This window comes from Vipera berus (genome assembly GCF_964194415.1).
Source record: "Vipera berus genome assembly, chromosome: 2".
Lineage (NCBI taxonomy): Eukaryota > Metazoa > Chordata > Lepidosauria > Squamata > Viperidae > Vipera > Vipera berus.
The window spans coordinates 139,910,521-139,934,514 of NC_138203.1; the positions used below are offsets into that span (position 1 = coordinate 139,910,521).

At 40.9% G+C, this 23,994-nt stretch overlaps 1 protein-coding gene across 3 annotated transcripts; it reads right to left on the reverse strand.

The window, feature by feature from the left end:
- Positions 1-2,545: 2,545 nt before the first annotated feature.
- Positions 2,546-23,660, reverse strand: NFE2 (nuclear factor, erythroid 2). 3 transcript variants are annotated; one of them, XM_081315795.1, is made up of 5 exons: positions 23,498-23,660; positions 20,210-20,386; positions 12,262-12,343; positions 8,844-9,056; positions 2,546-4,370 (listed from the first exon to the last, which is right to left on the reverse strand). In XM_081315795.1, the coding sequence occupies exons 3-5, from the start codon at positions 12,310-12,312 to the stop codon at positions 3,366-3,368; spliced, it is 1,269 nt and encodes a 422-aa protein (XP_081171921.1). In that variant the 5' UTR covers positions 12,313-12,343; positions 20,210-20,386; positions 23,498-23,660; the 3' UTR covers positions 2,546-3,365. The 3 variants fall into 3 exon arrangements, with proteins under 3 accessions (XP_081171921.1, XP_081171920.1, XP_081171922.1); XM_081315794.1 differs by lacking the exon at positions 20,210-20,386; XM_081315796.1 differs by lacking the exons at positions 20,210-20,386; positions 23,498-23,660 and adding an exon at positions 14,526-14,564.
- Between the last annotated feature and the right edge of the window lie 334 nt (positions 23,661-23,994).

Genomic DNA, 23,994 nt, shown 5'->3' on the forward strand with positions numbered 1-23,994 from the left:
ATTACTGAAACATGCCACAGCCCTAGCAAAAACTGGAGTAAGCAATAGCATCTCTGTGCATCTGGAGTTAGAAATAATCTTCTGCAGAAGTTGATTATTTGGTCTATAATTACATGGGATATACCTACAGAGGAGGGTTTGTGTGATGAGATTTTTAAATTGGAGAGTCCATCCCATCAAACAAGAGGTACAATTGTTCAAAACATTGAGGATATTCTTATCCACTTAACAGGAGAGACCAGGGTTGATAAAAAAACAACAACCAATACTGTAGCTTCATCTTCCTCATTGACTTGAAATCTTAACCAATAAAATATAAAAACAGTGAACACATTAAAGCCCATTTGCAGACCTGCAGTAGTGGGCATAGCAAGGCAGGCTTATTTCTTCATTGCTATTGCTTCTGACACTAGACCAGCAAATTTTGTACCAAATTTCGTTTAGGTTTTTTTTTTTGTCTTCATGTTATGTTCTAGGACTGGTAGGCAACCCTGGCTCTTTTATGACTCGTGGACTTCAACTCCCAGAATTCCTGAACCAGGATGGCTCAGCTTGGAAACTCCCTTTCCCCTTAGCATGGCTGGCTCAGGAATTTTGGGAGTTGAAGTCCACAAGTCATAAAAGAGCCAAGATTGCCTACCCCTGTTCTAGGATCACCATCACACAAAAGAACAGATTTTTTTTCCAGCAGATGACAGTACAGTATTTCAATCATGGAGTATTAGAGGCCAGTTAATACTCAGCATTTTGGGGACTAATTTGCACATTTTATGTACAATTATCTTTTGTAACAATATTTACTCTTGAGTAATTTTTCTACAGAACATGACTTAATGTTCCCTCTGCAGCTAAAAGGAAAGTAACCAATTCTTGCTTTGGCTTTACAATATCAACATTTCTCAATTTGGTTTTGTCTTTTCTTAGTAATCAATATATTTGCCAAAGTATTGCCTTGTAGCTGTCATCCCATCCTTTCCATAGCAGACTGAATTCCTTGTAAATCAAAGGGTTCATTTGGCTCTCGGGGGGCGGGGGGGCGGAAGGGCATTTATGAATGCATCTTTGAAGTATTTTGGTCCATTTCATTAACTGACATAAAACGCTTTGTAAATACATGCTCATTTATACTAGGGTCCATCAAATGCCTGAGTCAACATTTTAACCAGCTACACATAATCCTTGACTTGCTACCATTTAGCAACTGAAGTTACAATGGCAATGAAAGAGTGACATGACTGGTCCTTGCATTTACAACCATTGCAGATTCCTCAGGTGACCAAAGTTCAGGCTCTGGGCGATGCCATGTATTTATGGGTTGCAGTGTCCTGGGATGATCATGCGGTCACCATTTGCTACTTTTGCTGACTTTCAACGAGCAGTCAGTGGGGGAGCCTGGATTCACTTAACGACTGCATGATTCACTTAATGGCAGTGATTGGCTTAACAACTGGCAAAAGTCAAAATCGCACAACCATTTAACAATCTTGCTTAGCCACAGAAATTCTGGTCCCGATTATGGTTGTAAGTCAAGGATTATCTGTATTCATAAAGCTGACTAGAAAGTGATCTCATGACGGTGGAAACACTCTAGGTCAGGGGTCTTCAAACTTGGGCCTTTCATGACTTGTGGACTTCAGCTCCCAGAATTCCTCAGCCATCGTGACCCTGCTCTAGGTCACTTAAAGGTAAAGGTAAAAGTTTGCCCCGCACATGCGTGCTAGTCGTTTCCGACTCTAGGGGCCGGTGCTCATCTCCGTTTCAAAGCCGAAGAGCCAGCGCTTGTCCGAGGACGTCTCCGTGGTCATGTGGCCGGCATGACTAGACGCCAAAGGCGCACGGAACGCTGTTACCTTCCCACCGTAGCGGTCCCTATTTTTCTACTTGCATTTTTACGCGCTTTCGAACTGCTAGGTTGGCAGAAGCTGGGACGAGTAACAGGCGCTCACTCTGCTACGCGGCACTTGGGATTCGACCCGCCAAACTGCCGACCTTCTGATCGACAAGCTCAGTGTCCTAACCCACTGAGCCACCGCGTCCCTCTAGGTCACTTAGCTGTACCTAAATACTAAATGCAGCTGGAATCCTGTTTAAAGCTAAAAACAATTACAGTACAGGACTCCATAGGTTATAGATTGTGTTCAAATCATTCTGAAACATCTTACTGATCATTCGTTTCGTCGTCCATATTTATAACAAAGGAGTCAGAATATGAACTGAAAATTGGGTTTTGGTGGATGAACATTAGGACAACTTCCACTTGCAAGTTAATAAATGCCAAAATTATGTACTGAAGCAACATGTTTGAGGAAGAGGAACCCATATTGATCTATAATAGCCAAAACTCAGAAGTCTGATAGCACTTTTTTCAGGCTAGTGTTTAAAAAGGCAGCAACTCATGAAAGCGTGTGCCTTTTTATAGAATTGGTTAGTTTGAAAAGATGTTACAGGACTCCTGATTTAAGGCAGTTTGATAATCTTTTATGTGTTTTGGCTTGAATCGTGCTAATCTCTTGAGATCATATGGTAAGGCACTAGAACTACACAGGTTCTTCTTTCTGCCTTTTCTGTAGTCTTTAAAAACAATCTTTTAAACCTTTTGCTGCCAATTCTTCTATGGCTGGCATATAGTGGTAATGGCCCTAGCAAGTGCTGTGAAAAGGAATAGCATAGGCTGGGAAACTTTTTATGATTAAAAAGTTAAAAGAAAATGGGACAGCCTCTTGGACCTTATAATATTGAATACCAGCAACATTCATTTCTTATACCTCCCAGCAATATAGTCTTAACTAGGCTTTAGCAGAATTCATTTTTATTTTTTATTTTTTTAATTCAACATTCTGGGAATGTGTAGAAAGGGATGTACAGCTAATTTACAATAGGCTTCTTCGTATTTGCTCTGGGTAGTGAAAATTGTAGCCTGGTAGGTTCGGAACAATTTAAAGCCGTAAGGTGAGCAAGGCCCTCATATATTGTATGCAAGGTAATTTGGCTGAAAGTACCAAAGTAAGCAAAGGGTTGAGGATTACAAATAGTCCTACAAATACTGTTGGGATTATAATTCATCCTTCACAATTGGGCCACAGTGGCTAAGTCTGGTGGGACTGTTTTAGAAAGATGGGTGCTTGCATAAGGAATTCTTAAGAAACTCCAGGTACTGTATTCACCAAACCCTGTTTTTCTCCCAACGAAATGAAAAATAATTCTGGGTGATTTGAATGGCGTCACGTTCAGCTGTACTGCCTGCTTAATGGAGTGTGAGCTCTTTTTAACATTTGGCTTGTCTCAAGCCCCCTAGAGAGATGCTTTTGTGGGGGGGTCAACTGGCTCCATTCCACCCTCCCAGTTTCTACCACGTCTTGTTCAGTTCAGCCATTGGCACTTTCTGGCTGCTTGTTGCGTGGAACAAGGAAGACACCGCCATCGATAGTGAGCTGCAGCGCGTACTCATCAGGGGAATAGGCATTGCCAGCTTCATCCCGTAACATGCAAAAGACTTGGTGGTACAGGGCTCCCAGCTTCTGCTTGGTCAGCGTCAGACTCCTGTTAAACTCTCCACGGTCCTGTAACAGGCGCTGCCGCTCGCGACTTAGTTCATCCAGCTCCTGCTCCAGGTGCACCAATGTCTCTAGCTTGCGCTTGCGACAATTTTGAGCTGCCACTTTATTCTTGCCGCGGCGGCGGATGTCCCGGACTAGTGCCAGCTGAGGCTCACTCAGCGGGAAACGCGACAGCAGCTCGTTGAAGTCATCCACGGGCAAGTTGATGATCTTTTCCACGGGGAAGGGGATTTTCATGGCCAGAGCCCGACGTTCATCCCTGCTGCCAACTAATTCTCCCTGTGGGCTCGGCCCGTTTGCCAAAGAATGTTCTGGGTGATGCTCAGGGAAGGGCATCTCTGGGACGGGGGCCAATGGAGGGTAGGCAGGAGGGTGGTCCAAGGGATACAAAGATGGATATTCTGCCCGTTCCAGTCCCTCGGCTTCCAGGGACTCTGCATCGCTGTAATTAAGGGACAACCCAGAGTCTGATTCCAGATCTTCTTGGAGCTTGCAAGGTCCCTGTGGTCCATAGCCATGAGTTAACTCCCTCCCCAACATCATCCCTGGCACCCCTTTATATCCGCCCAGCATAGCAGGTCCCGGAGGCTCCAGGGAGGAAGAGATCAGCATGCCTGTGTAGCTATAAAGTCTACAAGAAGCAGGCAAATTTTCTGGGTAGGAATGGTCATAGGCTGCAGGAGGGTGATTGTAATTGGAAGCAGAACTCTCGGCCATCCCGGCACACGGCCCATAGCTAGGGGACGGCACCACCTGTTGGGAATGACCACATAAAGCTGGATCATAGCAACTCTCGGCTGGCATATCAAGACCCTGCAGGAAGAAAGGAGAAAAAGGAAAAAAAAGTTGAGAGAGAAAGATTCCTTCCCCTCCTCTCTGCCAAGAACACAGAAAGTGCGCAGGAGAGGCTCCAGGGGATTGCAGTCAAATTCAAGGAATTTCTGATGGCTTGCTCAGGCTCTTTCTGACAGTCAATCCCGTATATCCTAGTCCAGTCTCAAAATAGTTTTTTTCCCCAATTTCTCACTAAATCGCAAGTGTTCCCAATACGTTTTTATTTTATTTTATTTTATTTATTTATTTTATTTTAATCCCATTTATATCCCGCCCTTCTCCGAAGACTCAGGGCGGCTTACAATCTAAGAAGCAGAAATCAATGTGCTTAGCAATAGCCTTCATTCTATGTATATGCCTGCTTGTTAGGGCTTTCACATTATTACAAAGTCAGCTTAATTGCCCCCAACAATCTGGGTCCTCATTTTACCTACCTCGGAAGGATGGAAGGCCGAGTCAACCTTGAGCCTGGTGGGACTCGAACCTGCACTAATTGCAGGCAGCTGGTGTTACTTAAGGAGGCATTAGCCCACTGCTCCACCAAGGCTCTTTTTCCCCCCCCCAAGTGAAATATCATTTAAAGACTTTCAGGGGTTTTGTGTTTTGTTTTGTTTTTTGAGATTTGCTTTGTCTGTAAAGCTATTGACTCGCTATATTATTGTAACATCAACCGAGCACCTTCCTATGTGATGTTCTTATCGCTGAAGGCAAGGTGGGAAGAGCAAAGAAAAAGGGGCATTCAAAAGCAATGTGCAGGTGCCGAGCCCCTTAAGATGGCTCGATAACATTCCCCCAAGAACAAAAGAAGGCTTCATCCCATCGGACAGATCCCCCATTGTACATGGTTTCCCCCACCTCACTTCTTCCCCAGGGTCTGCTGTTGAATGGGGGCAGTGTTGGGAGATTCAAGATTTAAAAGGCAGATGGCTGTAATGGATACCTGCCGCCCTGCAACCTGGATGCAGTACACTGCTCTGTAGAGGGACTAACCCCTCTAAATGCCTATTTTGTAGCTGGGGGATGTGCTCCACTCATACCGCCGAGTACTTCAACAGCATACCGTTCAGCCAAACTGGCAGCAACTGTCGTGAACTAACAACAGTTATGTTTTCGGTTCTTTTGAGTTGTCTCACGAAACAATGACTGTAAACCTATCTTGGGACTGTAACTGAATAGTGAAGCACAATACTGGAAACATTCGAAGCCTCCGTGATTGTTGTTATGGAAAAATTGAAGCATAAAGGATGAGAAACCTTGGGATATACTAGAAAAGTTACCTTTGATTCGATTTGGGAAGCGCTTATGCTTTTTAAAAAAAAATTTAATCCCATTTATATCCCGCCCTTCTCTGAAGACTCAGGGCGGCTTACAAGCTTAGCAGTAGCCTTCATTCTATGTATATGCCTGCTTATTAGGGCTTTCACACACACCCTACAAGCGGCATTATTACAAAGTCAGCTTAATTGCCCCCAACAATCTGGGTCCTCATTTTACCTACCTCGGAAGGATGGAAGGCTGAGTCAACCTTGAGCCCGGCGGGATGCGAACCTGCACTAATTTTTATCCCAACGGTGCTTTTTCACTGGACTTCCTTGTTTTTCTTTGAAGTCATTTCGCTTCTCATCCAAGAAGCTTCTTCAGCTCTGAAGACATTTCACTTCTTGGATGAGAAGCGAAACGACTTCAAAGAAAAACAAGAAAGTCCAGTTGCCTTGTGAAAAAGCACCTTTGGGATAACTATGACTGAGAATCTCCATAGACACTTATCCTTTTTTGCAAAACCAAAACAGGTCAAATCAACCAACAATTGTTTACCCTAATATATACAAGACAGATAGTTTAAGTCGTGGTTAAGCCATCAGCTAGATACGAAGAGACTGTGAGTTCTAATCCTGCCTTCGGCATAAAAAAGCCGGGTGACTTTGAACCTGCCACTCTTTCTGTCTCTCTGCCTCTCTGCCCTGGGAAGCAGGCAATGGCAAACCACTTCTGAAAAATGTTACCAAAAATGCTGCAGGCAATTAATTGTCCAGGCAATCTTCAAGAATCGGACATGAATGAACAGAAGAAAACAAACAGTATATATAAAAGTTGTTGGAATTTTTATTTGTTCTTACATTTTTTTTAAATACTGTAGTTGTTCATTCTCCTGTGATATTTTTACATTTTAATTACTTTTTATTCTAGGTTATTGTTTTTAATATTTTAAATGCTATTTTTAACAATACTTTTAATAATGTTTTATTATCGGTTGCCGAGTCATACATTCCTTACCCCTATATCTGTGATTTACTTTGTTATCCAAGTAATTTTTTAAAAATAAAAATAAAAAAATGTAGTACAATCTTCGACATATTACATTCTACAGGCAAAGCTTAAAAACTTGGCTATGCACTCAGGTGTGGGACTCAATGTGTTAAGGGGCCCTGTTTCTTGGTTGTATTGTTAATTGAGTAATTATCTTGGCTGCTGTTGATATTTATTTTCTGGATGTTTGTACTGTTTTGTTTTAATCGTTTTATAAATTTAGAATTGTAAACCACCCAAAGTCGGAAGGAAAGAAGGAAGGAAGGAAGGAAGGAAGGAAGGAAGGAAGGAAGGAAGGAAGGAAGGAAGGAAGGAAGGAAGGAAGGAAGGAAGGAAGGAAGGCTAACTTAAACTAAGTTATTTCAAGGAAATGTGGGCAAGATAGTTTAAAACCATCTGCAGGTTTCCTTAATGCTGTAAACATGTCTACAAGATGTAGACTGCACCTGCCTGGATTCAACAAAAGGACTCATCTGTAAGTTGAAAATATGAATCTGACACTGTAAAAAATAGAGTAACTGCCTAAATTTGCTGATCTTTATATCCCTGCACCTTTTAGGCAGCATGCTGTAGTTATTAGGGAATGGTGCTTTTAACAAAAAGATGAAATTCTAGATTGAGACTGATCTAAATAATTTGAACTATCAGTGAACCTTGATGAAGAGAAATACTAGCATGTTAAGGCTGTAAAAGTTTGCAAAAGTACCAAATGAAATATACCACCTCTTCTAAAGGAAAAAAAAATGGGGCAGGGCATGGGCAGGGAGACCGAAGCAAGCAATATGCAACTACAGCATTCAATTCAGGGTTTAAGACTAGAGAAGTGGTTTTCTAATAAAAGTGTGTTCAATCAGAAAACCCAGGGCTTTACAGTTGGTAAGAGCCTTGGTGGAGCAGTGGGCTAATGCCTCCTTAAGTAACACCAGCTGCCTGCAATTAGTGCAAGTTCGAGTCCCACCAGGCTCAAGGTTGTCTCAGCCTTCCATCCTTCCGAGGTAGGTAAAATGAGGACCCAGATTGTTGGGGGCAATTAAGCTGACTTTGTAATAATGCCGCTTGGGGTGTGTGTGAAAGCCCTAATAAGCAGGCATATACATAGAATGAAGGCTACTGCTAAGCTTGTAAGCCGCCCTGAGTCTTCGGAGAAGGGCGGGATATAAATGGAATTAAAATAATTTTTTAAAAAAATAAATCACTTTTTTTTAAATCTTGCATTGCAGAATCACTATGTGGTAGATTTTGCACTTGGTTTTTCTCCCCTTTTCTTTAGCTTTACCCAGGGAGCTGCCAGGGAAAAGGGAGAGAATTCTTGCCAAAGATCTGAATGAATGACTTTATAACCAGGCCAAGGGTTGCAAATTGACACCAGGAGGAGAAGGGGAGGGTAGAAGAAGAAATAAAGGTCCACTTCCTGCCAGAAACGCTGTTTGTTGTATTTATTATTACATTTATGGGCTGAACAAATCCATCACAAATATTATGACTGGGTTCAGACCATCATGCTAAGCTTTGCCTCTTGATTAAGGACCAAGCCACCTGATAGCCAGTTACCGACAAGCAAAATCAATAGAGAAGCCAGCAGTAAAATCGCAAGTTGCAGTCACTTGATGTCTTGCTTTATGGGGATGCAGGTCCCAGTTGTGGTTGTTAAGCAAGGACTATCTGTTAAGAATGAATCCTTTTTACCTTACTCCTTCCTGCCCCGTTGCCTTGCTCTGTTGCAGCAACTTGCTATTTTAGCTTATTGACAACGATGTCAATAAGCCCAACTCCTTGGTGGAGCAGTGGGCTAATGCCTCCTTAAGTAACACCAGCTGCAATTAGTGCAGGTTCGAGTCCCACCAGGCTCAAGGTTGACTCAGCCTTCCATCCTTCCAAGGTAGGTAAAATGAGGACCCAGATTGTTGGGGGCAATAAGCTGACTTTGTAATAATGCCGCTTGGGGGGGGGGCAAAGCCCTAATAAGCAGGCATGTACATAGAATGAAGGCTATTGCTAAGCACATTGGTTTGTGCTGTAGATTGTAAGCTGCCCTGAGTCTTCGGAGAAGGGCGGGATATAAATGGGATTAAAAATAAAAAATAAAATAAAAATCTTCCTCAAAGCTGTTCAAATAACAGCGTATTCTGTCAGTCCCGTGCTTACCTGCAATTCTGAAATTGAGAGAATCTCTTGCCAGGTTAGCTCCATTTCCCCCTGTGAGCAAGCTTCCCCCCCTGCCAAGGGGTTGTACAAAGGGAGGAAGGTACTCCGAGTCCATCCCTGCTGGGGTGGGCAGGGGGACATCTTGTCAGGTCGACTTCTGCCCAGTGTCTGCTCCAGCAGAGTGCCTCCAAAATCAGCTGTGGCAGCAAAGTTCTGTCATACAAAAAAAGGAGAAACAATTAGATTCAACTGATCTTGAATAGTTCAATCTACTCCCTTTTCTCTGCTGCTTACATTACATCAAGCTGAATGAAGCCTCAATCTATTAATCAGCTGTTTTCAAAACTATAGGTTGATTTGCGTTCTCTTTAGTATCATTTTGGTTAGTTAGAAGGCCCCTGAGGAGTTTTAACCAATTAAACTAATACACAATCAGAGGCTAAATGGTATAAATCCCACAGCCAATATAACTGAGCAGAGCATACAGTACAACTATAACATGGCAGTGCAAAAGAGGCTTATTTTTCCACATTTGCTGGATTTTCAATGAACCACCGAGCATGGCTTTGCTGTGTAATGGAAGGGCTGCTTAAGGCCACTCTTGAGGCAGGCCAAATTGTTCAGCAGCCTGCTCTTTTTTAATGTATCTCTTTTTTATATTTATAAAAAAGGACCCAGATTGTTGGGGGAAATAAGCTGACTTTGTAATAATGCCACTTGGGGGGGGGAAGCCCTAATAAGTAGGCATATACATAGAATGAAGGCTATTGCTAAGCACATTGGTTTGTGCTTTAGATTGTAAGCCGCCCTGAGTCTTCGGAGAAGGGCGGGATATAAATGGGATTAAAAAAATATGCTACTTTTCCTCCAGGTGTTCAGGGGACTATACAAGGTGCCCTGACCTCCAATGTTTCCCACACTACCCAGTGAAGTAGGTCAGGCTAACTGAGAATAACTGCTTCAAAGTCACCCAGATCTAGTAAGCATCTATGGCTGAGAGTGGATTTGCTTAGAGCTGAAACCAGCTAGCCCAAAAGTAAACAGGCTTAAGACCAGACAAAAATATTACAAGACGTTGTGAACATGTGGCCAACATCCAAAGCTGAGAAAGAGATGGCAAAGGAGTTGTGGCCAAGTTAAAATGAGAGGAGGTGAAGGAACAGGAAATCGAGATGATCACTAGATGGCAACAAGAGGGTTTCGCCTCACTTTGCCGCCATCTGGTGACTACCTGAGTCAGTAAGTGCCGAGTTGTCATCGGCACCCAAAGCACACTCCTGCTTGTTGCTGTGCTTTCTCCCTCGATGCCACCTAGGCAAATGCTGGTTTTGCAGGAGACCACTACCGGGTTTGGTTGTTTTAAATGCTGAATGGCGAGTTTTTGCCAGCACTGACTGTTGCAATACCTTGCCAATCATCCATTATGTGCTACACCAGATTGGGCATGCTGCAGAGCCCATCAACCAAATGGGTCAACCACCGAGTTGGAACTAGTCTCTGCTGTAGCCCCTGCTTAGTGAAACGCTCTCCCGTCGGAGACTAGAATTGCCCCAATCCTGTTGGCTAAAAAGGCTTTAAAAACCTGGCTATGTATACCAGGGCTTCGGGCTCAGAATATGTTAAGAGCTACATTTCCTGTAAGGTAAAGGTTCCCCCGCACATGTGTGCTAGTCGTTTCCAACTCTAGGGGCCGGTGCTCATCTCCGTTTCAAAGCCAAAGAGCCAGCGCTTGTCCGAGGATGTCTCCGTGGTCATGTGGCCGGCATGACTAGACACCAAAGGCGCACGGAACGCTGTTACCTTCCCACCGTAGTGGTCCCTATTTTTCTACTTGCATTTTTATGTGCTTTCGAACTGCTAGGTTGGCAGAAGCTGGGACGAGTAACAGGCGCTCACTCTGTACTCGCTATTAAATTGGTCAGCTATCTTGGCTGCTGTATATGTCTATTTTTTGGACGTCTTTATTGCTTTCAATTGCTTTAACTGTTTTATAGTTTTAGAACTGTAAACTGAAGTAGCGCCCTCTTCCGAAGGTCAAGTGTGATGGCAGGAACTAGCTAAAGAAAGGCCCAGTTTGAAAATGGGTCTGACGTTTTCGACCCAGAGCTGTGAGGAAGAAAAAAATATCTCTCCTAGGATATTTCAGTAGGAGGGGCAACTGGGCAGTGACTCAGAATGCTGCTGACTGCACTGATCCAAATTCCTTCTCCCTCTTGGTCATATGCCCTAGAGCGGGGCATGGGAAGACCGTCTGTGCACAAAAACACACAGATGTGGGGGCCTTGGTGCTCTCTGAGCTCGGTTGTTTTCTGGCAGACATTCCATTACCCAAACTGAGTAACATCATCAGTGCTGGTAAGGAGTAGGGGTTAACCATAGTTTCAACTGGGAAACTGTGACCATCTTAGACCAAGCCAAGTCCAAAAATGCTAGGGAATTTCTAGAAGCCTGGCAAATTAGCCATCAACAGACACATAGAGATAAACAAAAGAGTGAATCAACAAGCCAAAAAGGGAACAAAAAGACCAAAACACCTCCCCACCAGCTATCAGCATCCAGACAAGCATAGATTATCTCCAAGATTAACCTCAGACGAACAATCAAGAAGTTCCCCAATCAAGGAACTGCCAAACAAGCTAACAGCCCAACCAAAGAAACTTGAAGACCACCCCCACCACTACTGACAGGCAAGCCTCTAACAGGGGTAGGCAACCTTGGCTCTTTTATGACTCGTGGACTTCAACTCCCAGAATTCCTGAGCCAGCCATGCTGAGGGGAAAGGTTTCCATACTGAGCCATGCTGGCTCAGGAATTCTGGGAGTTGAAGTCCACGAGTCATAAAAGAGCCAAGGTTGCCTACCCCTGCTCTAGAATATAGATTGAGAGGAAATCTCACTCTTTTCTAGCACGGATGATGTTACCTAGTTTTGGTAATGAAATGTCTGCAAGAAAACAAGCTCAGAGAGCACCAAGGAGCCCTCATTTCAGACCTGAACTCCATTTCAGTCCTGCACTCCAAATATTTTCCTTTATTGGACACCCAGATGCAGCATGAGAGAGAGCGAAACAGAAACACACAAGGCAGATTAATTTATTACACAGCTGAAATACAGAAAGTTTTTAATGGCCACTACCGGTAAAAGGGTTGAAAAAAATTCCAGAAGCTCTACTCTGTGGATTTTCTGTACTTCTGTACTTCTTCATTCTTACTTCACTAGTCTTATCTCCTAGCACAAATAATGGCAAAGAAGATTTCTCTAGGAGGCAGTAGTAGGGAACAATTTACCACTTTCTCTTTCTGGATGATTTTCAGAAACTTTTTTTTCCTTTTTCCCTGCCTCTGTTTCTTAGTCCCAACTTGGCAAGGGTGGGATTGCCCATCTGGTCTACGATAAGCTGCAATGTTTCTTCCCCTTACCTCTGCAGCAGCCCTGTGAATCTGCAGCGTGCAGCTGCCTGGATCAGACATTCATGAAGCCACAAGGGTGCCAAGTTTCTTCCTGCAAGAGACAGATAACAACCTTCGTATCAGTCCTAGGGTTTGCCCAGAGGAGTGTCGGAGATGTTTTTTTAAAACAATATGGGTGGGGTGTTTTGTCAGCTGCTCATCAATCAAGAGCTCTGTGTCTACAATTTTATTCGTTATTAGAAATCATGCAAAGAATTGGCTGAGATCATCTCTACAGGACAAGAACAGTTAAAGGGAGAATGTGGCAGAATGCAACAACAAAAAAAGAGCCCGAATGATACCATAGTAGCCCAATTTTTCACACCATCTTCCTTTTTTTTGTCAACTCAGGCTAAATTCCATGAAACTGAGATTTCCTGAACTTTGTGCTCTGGTTATAACAGTTAAAACATATTGACTTGATTCCATAGCACCCATATTTTCATTTATTGAAGCTTGTTCCAGAGGTTAAAAGAAAGGCTGTCCACTGTGAGCTTTTTCCCAAGTTAGTATGGCTGCTGAGTGCAAAAAGACAAGCCTTTTGAATAGTGGAATTGGGTTTGTGAAATTATGACACTTCACATGGGGTAATATGCTGACTCTGTAAACTGCTTAGAGAGGGGCTGCAAAGCACTATGAAGTGGTGTATAAAGTATAAAGTATAATTTATAGAAATTATAGAAAGAGCCTTGGTGGAGCAGTGGGCTAATGCCTCCTTAAGTAACACCAGCTGCCTGCAATTAGTGCAGGTTCGCATCCCACCAGGCTCAAGGTTGACTCAGCCTTCCATCCTTCCGAGGTAGGTAAAATGAGGACCCAGATTGTTGGGGGCAATAAGCTGACTTTGTAATAATGCCGATTGGGGGTGTGTGTGTGTGAAAGCCCTAATAAGCAGGCATATACATAGAATGAAGGCTACTGCTAAGCTTGTAAGCCGCCCTGAGTCTTCGGAGAAGGGCGGGATATAAATGGAATTAAAATAAAAAATAAATAAATAAATAAATAAATAAATAAATAATATAAATTAAGTGCTATTGATTACTAAAGTATTAACCGATTAACATTTTAATTCACCTAATAAAAACAGTTTTCTATTTTTTTTCCTCATTCACTGTGTGTACTCCCTCGTGGCCATAGTTGCTACGCTAGCTGCTTTCTACTGCCTACTTGTTTGCTTGCTTGTTTGCATTGGGCAAACAAATAAGTTTGGTGTCATTTTGATAGAAAAGATATGCATGCAAAAAACATTCCTTAAGAGGAATGCTGGACTTGGTATGACTAGTTGAGTTCTGGCTTGACCCAAGAATATGCTTCTACGTGGAGGGCTTCAGCCAAATGCTGCTTATCAACTTTCTATATTTTAATCCTCCTCCAATTCTATTCTTAACCTCAGTTAAGGAAAAAGAAGAGGATGGTTCAAATAGCTCTGGATATATGGGCCTTTAAAAGAAACATTTTGTCCCACTATAGTTGACCTGAATAAATGTAATTTCAGAGCCAGCACAAGTTACAATATTGTAGTGCTTTTAAAAAAAGGACCACAACAGACTTATAGGAAGGCAACCTTATTATGAAAACCAGTTGAGCATTTTTGAAATCCGATTATTTTAAATGTAGAGGAGGATATTCTGGGAAATTCCAACACCTGAGAAGACCCACCAAGAAGGTCTTAAAGAATATTTTCAGCAGAGAAGAGAAAACGAACGAAGGTTTCTAAGTTAAGCCCTATTCTTGATTATTGTATCTCATCGTTCCATATGAGAAGAAGAAAAGTCACAGAATACAGTAATGGTGGCAGGATATAGCTGTTCGAGAATCTTAATTTACAACTCTCAGAACAGTAAGTTATTAGCTCTTAAGGTTTAATTAGATGGGGAAAGCCTGGAGAAATTTCAGAAGAGAGAGGAGTTGTTGAATAAGATTTCCTGTGGTTAAGGGTGGAGAACAAATTACTCCCCTTATTACCAAAAACAGAATAAATTATGCAACAGGAGATAAACTGTACACTTTTGTTTATATGGGTGTGTGCCTTTGTGTATGAATGTGAATATAAAATGCATAACCCTGCTCTGATATTAAAACACAAAAGCATGTTCTTTATACTTTAATCCACAATCACAGCTACAATGTGCTTGCAGAGGGAAGGCTTAGATATTTTGCACACAGTAAATAGGAAGCACAAGCTTAATCCAAGTAATGAGTGACAAATGAGAGGAAGAAGAGGATTGACATACCTAGCTTGATCTCCTGTGCCTATCCTCCCTCAGTTACTGTATAAGGGTACATCTACACCTTCCTCTGGATATCCTGCTGCTTATTCTAAAAATGTACATCTAGAGGCAGTTTTGAGTACTGGTTAAGGCACCAAGCAAGAAAGCAGGAGATTGTAAGTTCTAGTTCTGCTTAGGCATGAGAGCTAACTCATTGACTTTGGGCCTGTCACTCTTTCTCTCAGCCTAACTCACCTCACAGGTTTGTCATTGGGAAAATGGGAAAAGGAAGGAGTGTTAGTTGTGTTCATTGCCTTGTGTTATTTAGAAAAAACAAGGTGGGATATAAATAAATAAATATACAGAGGCAGGGCCTGCTGGGGATGGCTTATAGCCCTTATTTACCTCTCCATTTATAGATTCAATACTGTTCCTCAGCCAGGTGAGTAACTGACTTTGAATGGCAGTATGGAGGGAAGGCAAAATATGACACTGAATACAGGAATTGGTATCTGAACCGGGGGAAAAAAAGTCATATGCTGGCCCTTCAGGGGTAGGCAACCTTGGCTCTTTTATGTCTCGTGGACTTCAACTCCCAGAATTCCTGGCTGGCTCAGGAATTCTGGGAGTTGAAGTCCACGAGTCATAAAAGAGCCAAGGTTGCCTACCCCTGCGGCCTAGCTCCATTTCAGGCAACAAAATATCTTGGGCTGACATTGCACTGACAGAGAGAAGGCAAGACCAATCATAATGCTTCTGGGTGCACATGTTTGTTAAGCAAACTGTCTTCCTCCCATTGGCCAGATTTCATAAATGGCTCCTCTTTGCTGGGAGCAAGCTCACTGATATTCTTAACTCTTGAACAAACAACTGTCCTCGTGTACCAAGATGTGGGCAGCAGGTACAGTAGGCACACCCTAAACTAGGGATCTGACACAAGTGAAATCATTTTTTATTATGGAATAATTAAAAAAAAGGCTTCTTGTAGCTTGTAAAAATCAGCAACTTTGCAATTATTGATATAGTCAGATAAAATATGGAGGGTAAGAGGAATAATGTTCTGATTTCTATACCACTCAAAACAATATGTTACAGAGTTTCATTTGTGTCTTGCTTTTCCGTCAGATTATGTTCATTATTAGGGTATTTGTTTCAATATTTACTATTTTTCAACCAAGCCAGACATACCATTTCATTAATACATTTCAATGAATGATTGTGTGAATTAAATTGATCAGTGGGACTAACAGAAAGCTTGCATACAATGCATGATTAATCAGGGCAATGATAACTGTTCCAAACCCTCTTGAAGAAAACAGTTGGCTGGATTCGACAGCTGCACTCTTTGAGTGTACAGACTGAGGATGGCTGCACTGCAGGCATCTGATTGTGTTCTGGCTGTTTTATGAATTCTGAATTGCCTCTTATTGATACTTGTTTCTTCCTGTCAAAAGATCCACATTGTGATCTTTGACTGTTCTGGCCTACCCAGGAGTCTCAAATTTGATGGATTATAAAGATTCTTTCAGTGATCTCTTGCTTCACAATTTAATTGTGATTAATTTAGTTTATGTGGCCCTTTCTGTTGATCCATGCAACTAACTCTAGTAAGAAGCAGAATGATGGGTTTCACCTGCCTCTTACCAGATACGTTTCCTTGCAGATATTATTGCAATATGTTGCAAACTTATGAGAATTTATCGAAAAGGCAAGATAGAAAATATTTACATAATTTTTTTAATCTGTTATGACAGCCAGAAATTTTACCCACGAGTATCATGATGTCGAATCTGACCCTAAGCTTCATCTAGAAATAATTATAAAACAAATTAATAAAATAACCATAATTTCACCAAATTACTAGATGATCTGTTTTCAGTGTTCTTATACAGAATTTGCAAAAAAAAGGGAGCAAGATTGCCCAAAGCTTTCATGACATTGCAAAATTTTGGAAGGGTTTCTTTGGGGGGGGGGAAGGGGTGCTCAGAAATCTAACAGACTTATCAGGCTGACCTGGACTGACGATAGGGTTTTTTTTAAAAAAATGTTTTTAATATTTTATCACTGGGGCTTGTTAGTTTAATCTTTTTTTAACATTTGTATTATTGTGTTTTATTGTTGTTAGCCGCCCTGAGTCCTTCAGGAGATAGGGCGGCATATAAGTCCCAATAATAAATAAATAAATAAAGGCCAAAGAAATTTTCCAATCCTGTTTTCTTTTGAATCGAGTTCTGTGAAAAGCTGCATGAACTGATATTTCTCAGTATCTCAGAACTAGGTCCTCAGCTATTTGGAAATATCTAGTACTGCACAAGTGTATTAGACCTGTATACCAATCCTTTTAAACTCACAAACCTGTCAATGATTAAGAAAGTCTCACTTTCAGAACGTGTTTCATCTGAAACACACAATGCAATTAAAATTTATCTGATATGTGATCTAGTGCAGTAGTCTTCATGGTTTCTGAACCAAATGTCTATTGACAAAACTTTCAACAAGAACGTGCAATTTTTTTCATCCATATGTATTTAGGATTTCACTGTTTAAATAATTCACTGATTAAATGTGGCTTGAAAAAGACAATTCAATATTTTAAAATATTTGTAGTAAAAATGTTTATCAAAAATGCTGATGGAAAATACCATCTAAGAAGAGGCATTTCCCATTCCCTCATGTGCAGGAAAAAAAATACCTCTTTTAAGACTGTATCTATTGTGGCTTATATTACATGTATCATAGATGTGTTCTGGAATCATAGTTTTTAATCATGTACAAACATAATCATGAATTATCTGAAGAACCAGTTCAAACACTTTTTTTCATCAGTAGATTTCTTTAACTAGGTATCACCTTAATATCATGGTAATGAGTTTGTATATATTATTTATTGCAAAAAACCTGCTGTGATTCTGTAGGTTAGCATCCACTTGTATTTGAGGTGTATGTGAAGTATTTTGTATACTTTAGTCACTACTAATATCTGCTGGATTTCTTAGAATGTTTCAAAGCACTATTTATTACTTATTCCAGACCCATGTAGAATGAAGTGAGTTAAAAATCTATTTTTATTTCATTTGTGGCTGGGAGAGGAAGTATATGCCAAGAGAATTAAAAATATAATGGGTAATTCCTGCTATCTCTGGAAGTTCCATAATCTAAGAATTCCAAATTTCCTCGTGACATCCATGGCAGAATGTACCATGGTAACACCATGGAACATTTTGGACAGAAGCCTAAGCCATCATTCAGCTGATGGTTCCAAATGTAACAGAAATGGGTTGCTGCAATAAAACATTATCATATAAAAAGATACATACTCATCCATATTACACAATTAAAGTCTAAAATTATCTATCTGCAGCACCAACAGCAGAAATGTCCACTAAGCATCACTTTTTTGCTCACTTCCGCTACTGAGGTGTCTGAATTGGGGAAAACATTGGACACTATTTAACTGTCTGGCAGCATGGAACAACTGCAAAAGACTGCATCAGAGTAATGGAATGTGAAGGAGAAATGATAACTTTTAGTAAATTGCATGAAGCAATTACACAACTATGCACATAGGAGAACTGTTTAAAATCTCAGAAGATCAAACAGCCAGAAGTCCTACTGCAATTACTTAGGTATTTGAAAAATATTATTACTTTAGGTCTGTACAGATCTGGATTCATTTATCTTATGTATTTTCTGCTTTCTCTCACACCCCTTATGTCAGTTTAATATTCATGACAAATTCCAGACAAGTAGCCAAGTTAATTTATGGAAACAAATCTACCAAAGAGTATAGAGAGAACATCTTAAATATTTCAAATAGAGCACAGCATTGGCCTCTTTGTTAGTTGCTGTTAAAGATTTTGGACATCTGGCCCATCTTAGGATGATCTTGCTGTTGGTAAGAATGAGGAAACTGCTGCAGGTGGCAGTTTTTGGGGTCTGGAGCAGTCCCCCATCTCCCTGCCATTATTTCTAAACCTTTTGATAATTTCTTTCTGTTGGAAAAAAACACTGTATGCCATAAGGCTGTTTCTCCACTTCCTTAAAATAGCTAATTGTTGCATTGTGTCATTAATACAACTGAGATAAAATTCAGCTACCAATCCACTTGCTTCAGGAGAAGAAATTGAGTCCAACTCTTCATCAGCCCACCCTTGTTAAAGTACAAAAAAAAATCTGTTACGGTTTTCAGATGGCTCTTTCTTATTCTAAGAAGCAAGGCTTCCTCAAAGTATCTTGAGAACAATAGAGTTGCCTCTTGAGAAATTGCTAAAACCTCCTCACATAAACAGAATGGCCAAGGTGCTATGAGAAAAGAATAATGATTAAATTAGACCTGTGCTGAGTAGCTACAAGAAAAAGGAGTTATGGATAGACAAAAACTCAGTAGTAGCACCCAGGTCGTGTTCCTCACACACCTCTTTTGCTTTCAGTCACTGCTGTCTCCAGTTGTGAGAAAGGCGAATCAGATATCAGTGACAGAAAATCCCTAACTGCCAGAGTAGATAATATTTGGATAGCTGGGTGAATCATGTTGATCACTTTACACTTCTTATCCAGCACACCTCTTTTGAAATATTACTGGCCTTGCTTTCTGGTATAACTGTGGGGTGTTTCTTGTTTGATTCTCAAGGATGGATAAAAAAGTTCGTATGCCATCCAAATATTTTTGAATGTCATCACCCTTAGCTACCATAGCTTAGGAAGAGGAATGAGACCTGTTGATTAGTTGTGAGAGGGGAAAAATTACTGTGGAAAGCACCAAATATCTGAAAGTAATTGTTCCATGATCTTCTTCCCCCATTCTCTTTGTGGTCCGTTATCACCACTCACTCTTTGCTATTCTCATGTATATTTCAACAGAGACTGGTCCTGCAATTTCCTCATCCTCTCTGTTGGGATGTTGCACAAGAGAGAAAAAGAACACCCACAACTTCTGTGAGAGCTCCAGGGGCAGGGTAAGAAAATACACGAAGGCTTTAGCAGAGCTGCAAAATGTTGAATTCTCATGCTCATTTCTCCCCCCATCCCTGCCCCAGCAATAAACAGGTAAATGACACAAGAGATTTCAATAAGTGAAAATAAGTCTATCAACAGTTTTTCCTGAAAGTTAAGCCACTTGAGAGGGAATTTGGAAAATGGGCCTAGAAGGTTCTAGCTGAGTGAGGATAAATATAGAATAAGGCGTTATTCATCTGTTTCTAACATTATTGAACTGTGACTCCCATTATTTCTGCTCATTAATCACATTCATTGGAAGAGATGGTAGTTGAATAATATCCAGCAACTCACAGAAGTTGTTATATCAGTTTCATGATCTGAAAACATGGGTTATGGATAGCCAGTTTTTACTAAATATAATCTCCATGGTCAAAGAAAATATTGTGATAAGCAAAAGGAAAACATTCTATGCATGTGGGGAGTATTTTTTTGCTAGGCAGTAAATAAATAGGTAATCAATCTGGCCAGAATGGCTACAATGTGGTAAATTCATTTACACAGAGACCCAAAGAACTGTCCCATACTTCTTCTGAATGGAAATAATCAATTCATCCCACACTCTTAAAACCACAGCCCGATGATAAAGCTTGTATATGGTAGACACTTCTAGTTAGAACTTTCATTAACTGGTGATAGGGAAGACCTCTAGTCAAAATTTGGAAAGCACTTGTTCTTGTCAGTCAAAATCAGTAACCTTGAGCTAGACAGACCTGAAGGAAAGTTACTTCCTATCCTGAGTCTTTGCAGTTGATCCATCAAGCAGATGCTTGCTTCTCATCCTCCCATGCAAATGTGCTGCAAATGACCTTGAAGCTCACTTTGCAAGAATGCGTATATTCATGCTGAAATATGGCCATTGAAGAAGATACACTTCTTCGGTTGTTTTGCTACAAAAAGCAGATGCACAGATGGGTGTGTAAAGTAGTTCCAGTTTTGCTTCTTAGTACATAATCTATTTATGTCTGCATTGCCAAATTCCCATATATAACATTTATTCACATAGTTCCTAAATGGGATACAGGAATGAGAACATGCAGGTATGTGTCAGTGCTTTTTTTGTAAAAGAAAAAGGTGCCGGAACTCACATATGTCATACAACCCGCCTTGCCTACCCTACAAGGTTCCATCCAAAAAAAGTGCCGGAACTCCGTTCTGAGCGTTCTATGAGAAAAAAAGCCCTGATGTCAGTTATGACTCCCTTATCAATATATGGTGGAGCATACCCATTGATATATTTTGGACCCATAGTACGTTTGATAGAAGATTCCTATTTCTGTCCCTAGAACAGCATATGAAGTTTTTTTCAGACTCCCCTCTGGATTCCAGGTTAGAAAAAAAAATAAGAGCAGAGTCATCTATATATACCCATAAGAGGGCAGTAGAGTGAAAACATATGCACATGTATGTATGCACATGTAGATACAGAAATATATGTCCATGCATACACAGCTTGACACATAGTTCTGCATGTTCACAACACCCCATATTACAATGAATTTAAAATGGGTGTTTGCAACCGCATCTTTATAAATGATGGACAACATAGACTGGTTCAATAACAATTCCCCTATACTGCATATAACATGAAAGGAAACAGCATTAGTGCAAGAGTCTATAGAATACTGAAAGAGTAGAAGGAAATGTTCAGGGAAAAAAAAGTCAGATATAACCAAAGACCTCTAGTTAAAATTTCCATCTTACTATCTTCTTCATATCATAGGTTATACAACTTGCTAAGCCAGAACCAAACACCCGTATAATGGCTGAGCATATGTATGAGCTGGGTTATTAATTCTTACTACATGCTAATCTCTTCACCAAGATTGTACAGAAAATGTAATCTATATTAATGTACCACAAAGCATAAAGGATAAATCAATAAGATACAATTCTTCTTTAAGTCAGTTTTGCTGGTAGACATGCTAGCAATTTCATCTCTGGTCAAAGAGTTTTTCTGGTATTTGAAATAATATCAGAAATCTAAAAAAACTTCTTTACCACAGTTTTTAAAAAATGGAATGAGCATATATGCACTACAAACATTAAAAGTTCTCGGTCACTTTTAGTATTCTGCAAAGAGCCTTGGTGGAGCAGTGGGTTAATGCCTCCTTAAGTAACACCAGCTGCCTGCAATTAGTGCAGGTTCGCATCCCACCAGGCTCAAGGTTGACTCAGCCTTCCATCCTTCCGAGGTAGGTAAAATGAGGACCCAGATTGTTGGGGGCAATAAGCTGACTTTGTAATAATGCCGCTTGGGGGGGGGGGTGAAAGCCCTAAAAAGCAGGCATATACATAGAATGAAGGCTACTGCTAAGTTTGTAAGCCGCCCTGAGTCTTCGGAGAAGGGCGGGATATAAATGGAATTAAAATTTAAAAAAAACCAACCAAGAATATCTACACCCCAATAATTTTGCTTTGGCCTCTGATGGTTATTATCAGACGCTGTGGCTATGTGCACAGCTTTTGGCTACCTATTGGCTTTATGCAGAGTGACTTGGTCAAAGTCAATAAAGGAGCTTCTTAGCTAAATAAGGATTTGAGCTTATCCCCATTGCACTACATTGGTTCATATGCCTCGCTCATTTCTACACCAGCCATAACATCCAAATCTTATTCCTAGCTTTAAATCATGGAACAAATTAACAAACAAAATTTCCCAGTTTCATTCCCTGTGAACAACTTCACCCCATTATTGAATATTATGGAGCCTGGAGAAAAAATATTTTTACTTTATATTTTATATTACATGACATTAGTATAAATCTCATTTTACGAAAACAGGTTTCCCAAGCATGCATATTGTAAAAAAAACTATTATTAATACAACTCAGGAGATGGCTGCAAATACCCAAATATTTTATCTATCCGATTTTTGCAATGAATGCTTCATATTTTATTTGTTTACTGCATTTAAAATGATGAGATCTACCTAATTTGAGTCCCACAACAACAATGCTGTGAAATGGATAAGGCAGATAGTGTTTACCCCTGATTTCCATGATCTGTAGGGAGTTGTGTTCTATATTTTCCTGGTATGAGCTTACAAGAACTTTCCAAAGACTTGATAATATATATAATTCTCTTTGTGCATCTTTGTATCACAGAGTGGCATTTGTGCACTCAATTCAGTGCATGCTGCACTGTTTGTAAGCAAACCTCTACAGTTATACTTTCTAATGGTTATAATCATGTTCAACAGGTAGGGTCTTGTGATGTCTTACAAGCTAACAAATTTATTACAGGAAATTTATATCAACATACATCTGAGTAAGAGGATTGAAGTCCAGGAAAGTTTATGCCGTAATAAATTTGTTAGGCATTCAGAGACCACAAGTTTCTTTCTCTTTTTTACAGTTACATGTTCCTCTATGCATGCAGGAGATCATTACTTGGGTACGGTTTTGTGTATGTCACCTTCATTCAAGTTTGCATTGATCTCCTGGTCCCCTAGAAGTTCAGACCTCACTGGGAAGCTACATTTTCTATGTTGCCTAAAAAGAGTAACTCAGCAGGTATTATCTCAAAGTTCCTGAACAAAATATCCCACTGACACACCTGCAATTTCTACAACAGAATTGACAGGTAAGCAAAACATCTTTAATTTGCTTCCATTTCTTCATCCTCCAAATATTTCCCAACAAATCCCTTGGGTCATACCCTACAGAACGTAGAGCATTTACTGTTCACTGATGAAGGATTTAAAATCAAGCAAAAACCTAATGCCTTGAGACAGGAACTACAATCCAGCAGAATTTGCTCCCTGGGGAACCTTTTGAAAGTGATGCATAGCTCCATGGGCCAAGGGATTGACTGGTCTTGGAGTTTCAAACACACACATGGTTAGAGGTCCCATCTAGTCAGATTCCCTTCCCTCCCCCCCTCCCCCACAAATCATGCCTGGTTAGGCATTCAGGTACCGAAATAGCATCCACCCTCCCTCCTTCCCTAACAGGAGTGGAAACAATGATATCCTTTGAGGCTGTGGCATGGCCCCTTACCTGGTGAAATTCCTAGCCGTCTAGCCAGGTGTGCAGCTTGGGGGGGTGGGGAAGAAAATCTTTCCTCCAGGATGTGCAGGAGAAAGGACCCCCAACTTTCCCCACCTGTGAGAGACTTCCACCTCTCCGGGCCCAGTTGCTATGGGGCTTCAGGGTGCCTCCATCGCTGCTGCTGTCCCAGACTCCAGGTGGCCTGAGCTGTACAGTGCAAGCCCCGCCTCGCCTCGCTGGGGGCTGCTGATATTACATAACAGGAGCCGCCCCTGTGCAAGGGGCAGGGAAACCACACTGTTGGTAGTGGTGGAGATGTCCCTAGCAGTATACTTTTCCCTCCCAAGAAACCCTGTATTGCACTCTTTCCAAGAAACACACTCCACAGAATAGCTTCCTATATAAGTTTTCAGTGCTCAGGAAAAGAAAAACAGACGCATCGCTGCAATACAGTAATACATACATGTACCAAAAGGAAGAAAACTAGACAAATTATCTAAGCTGCT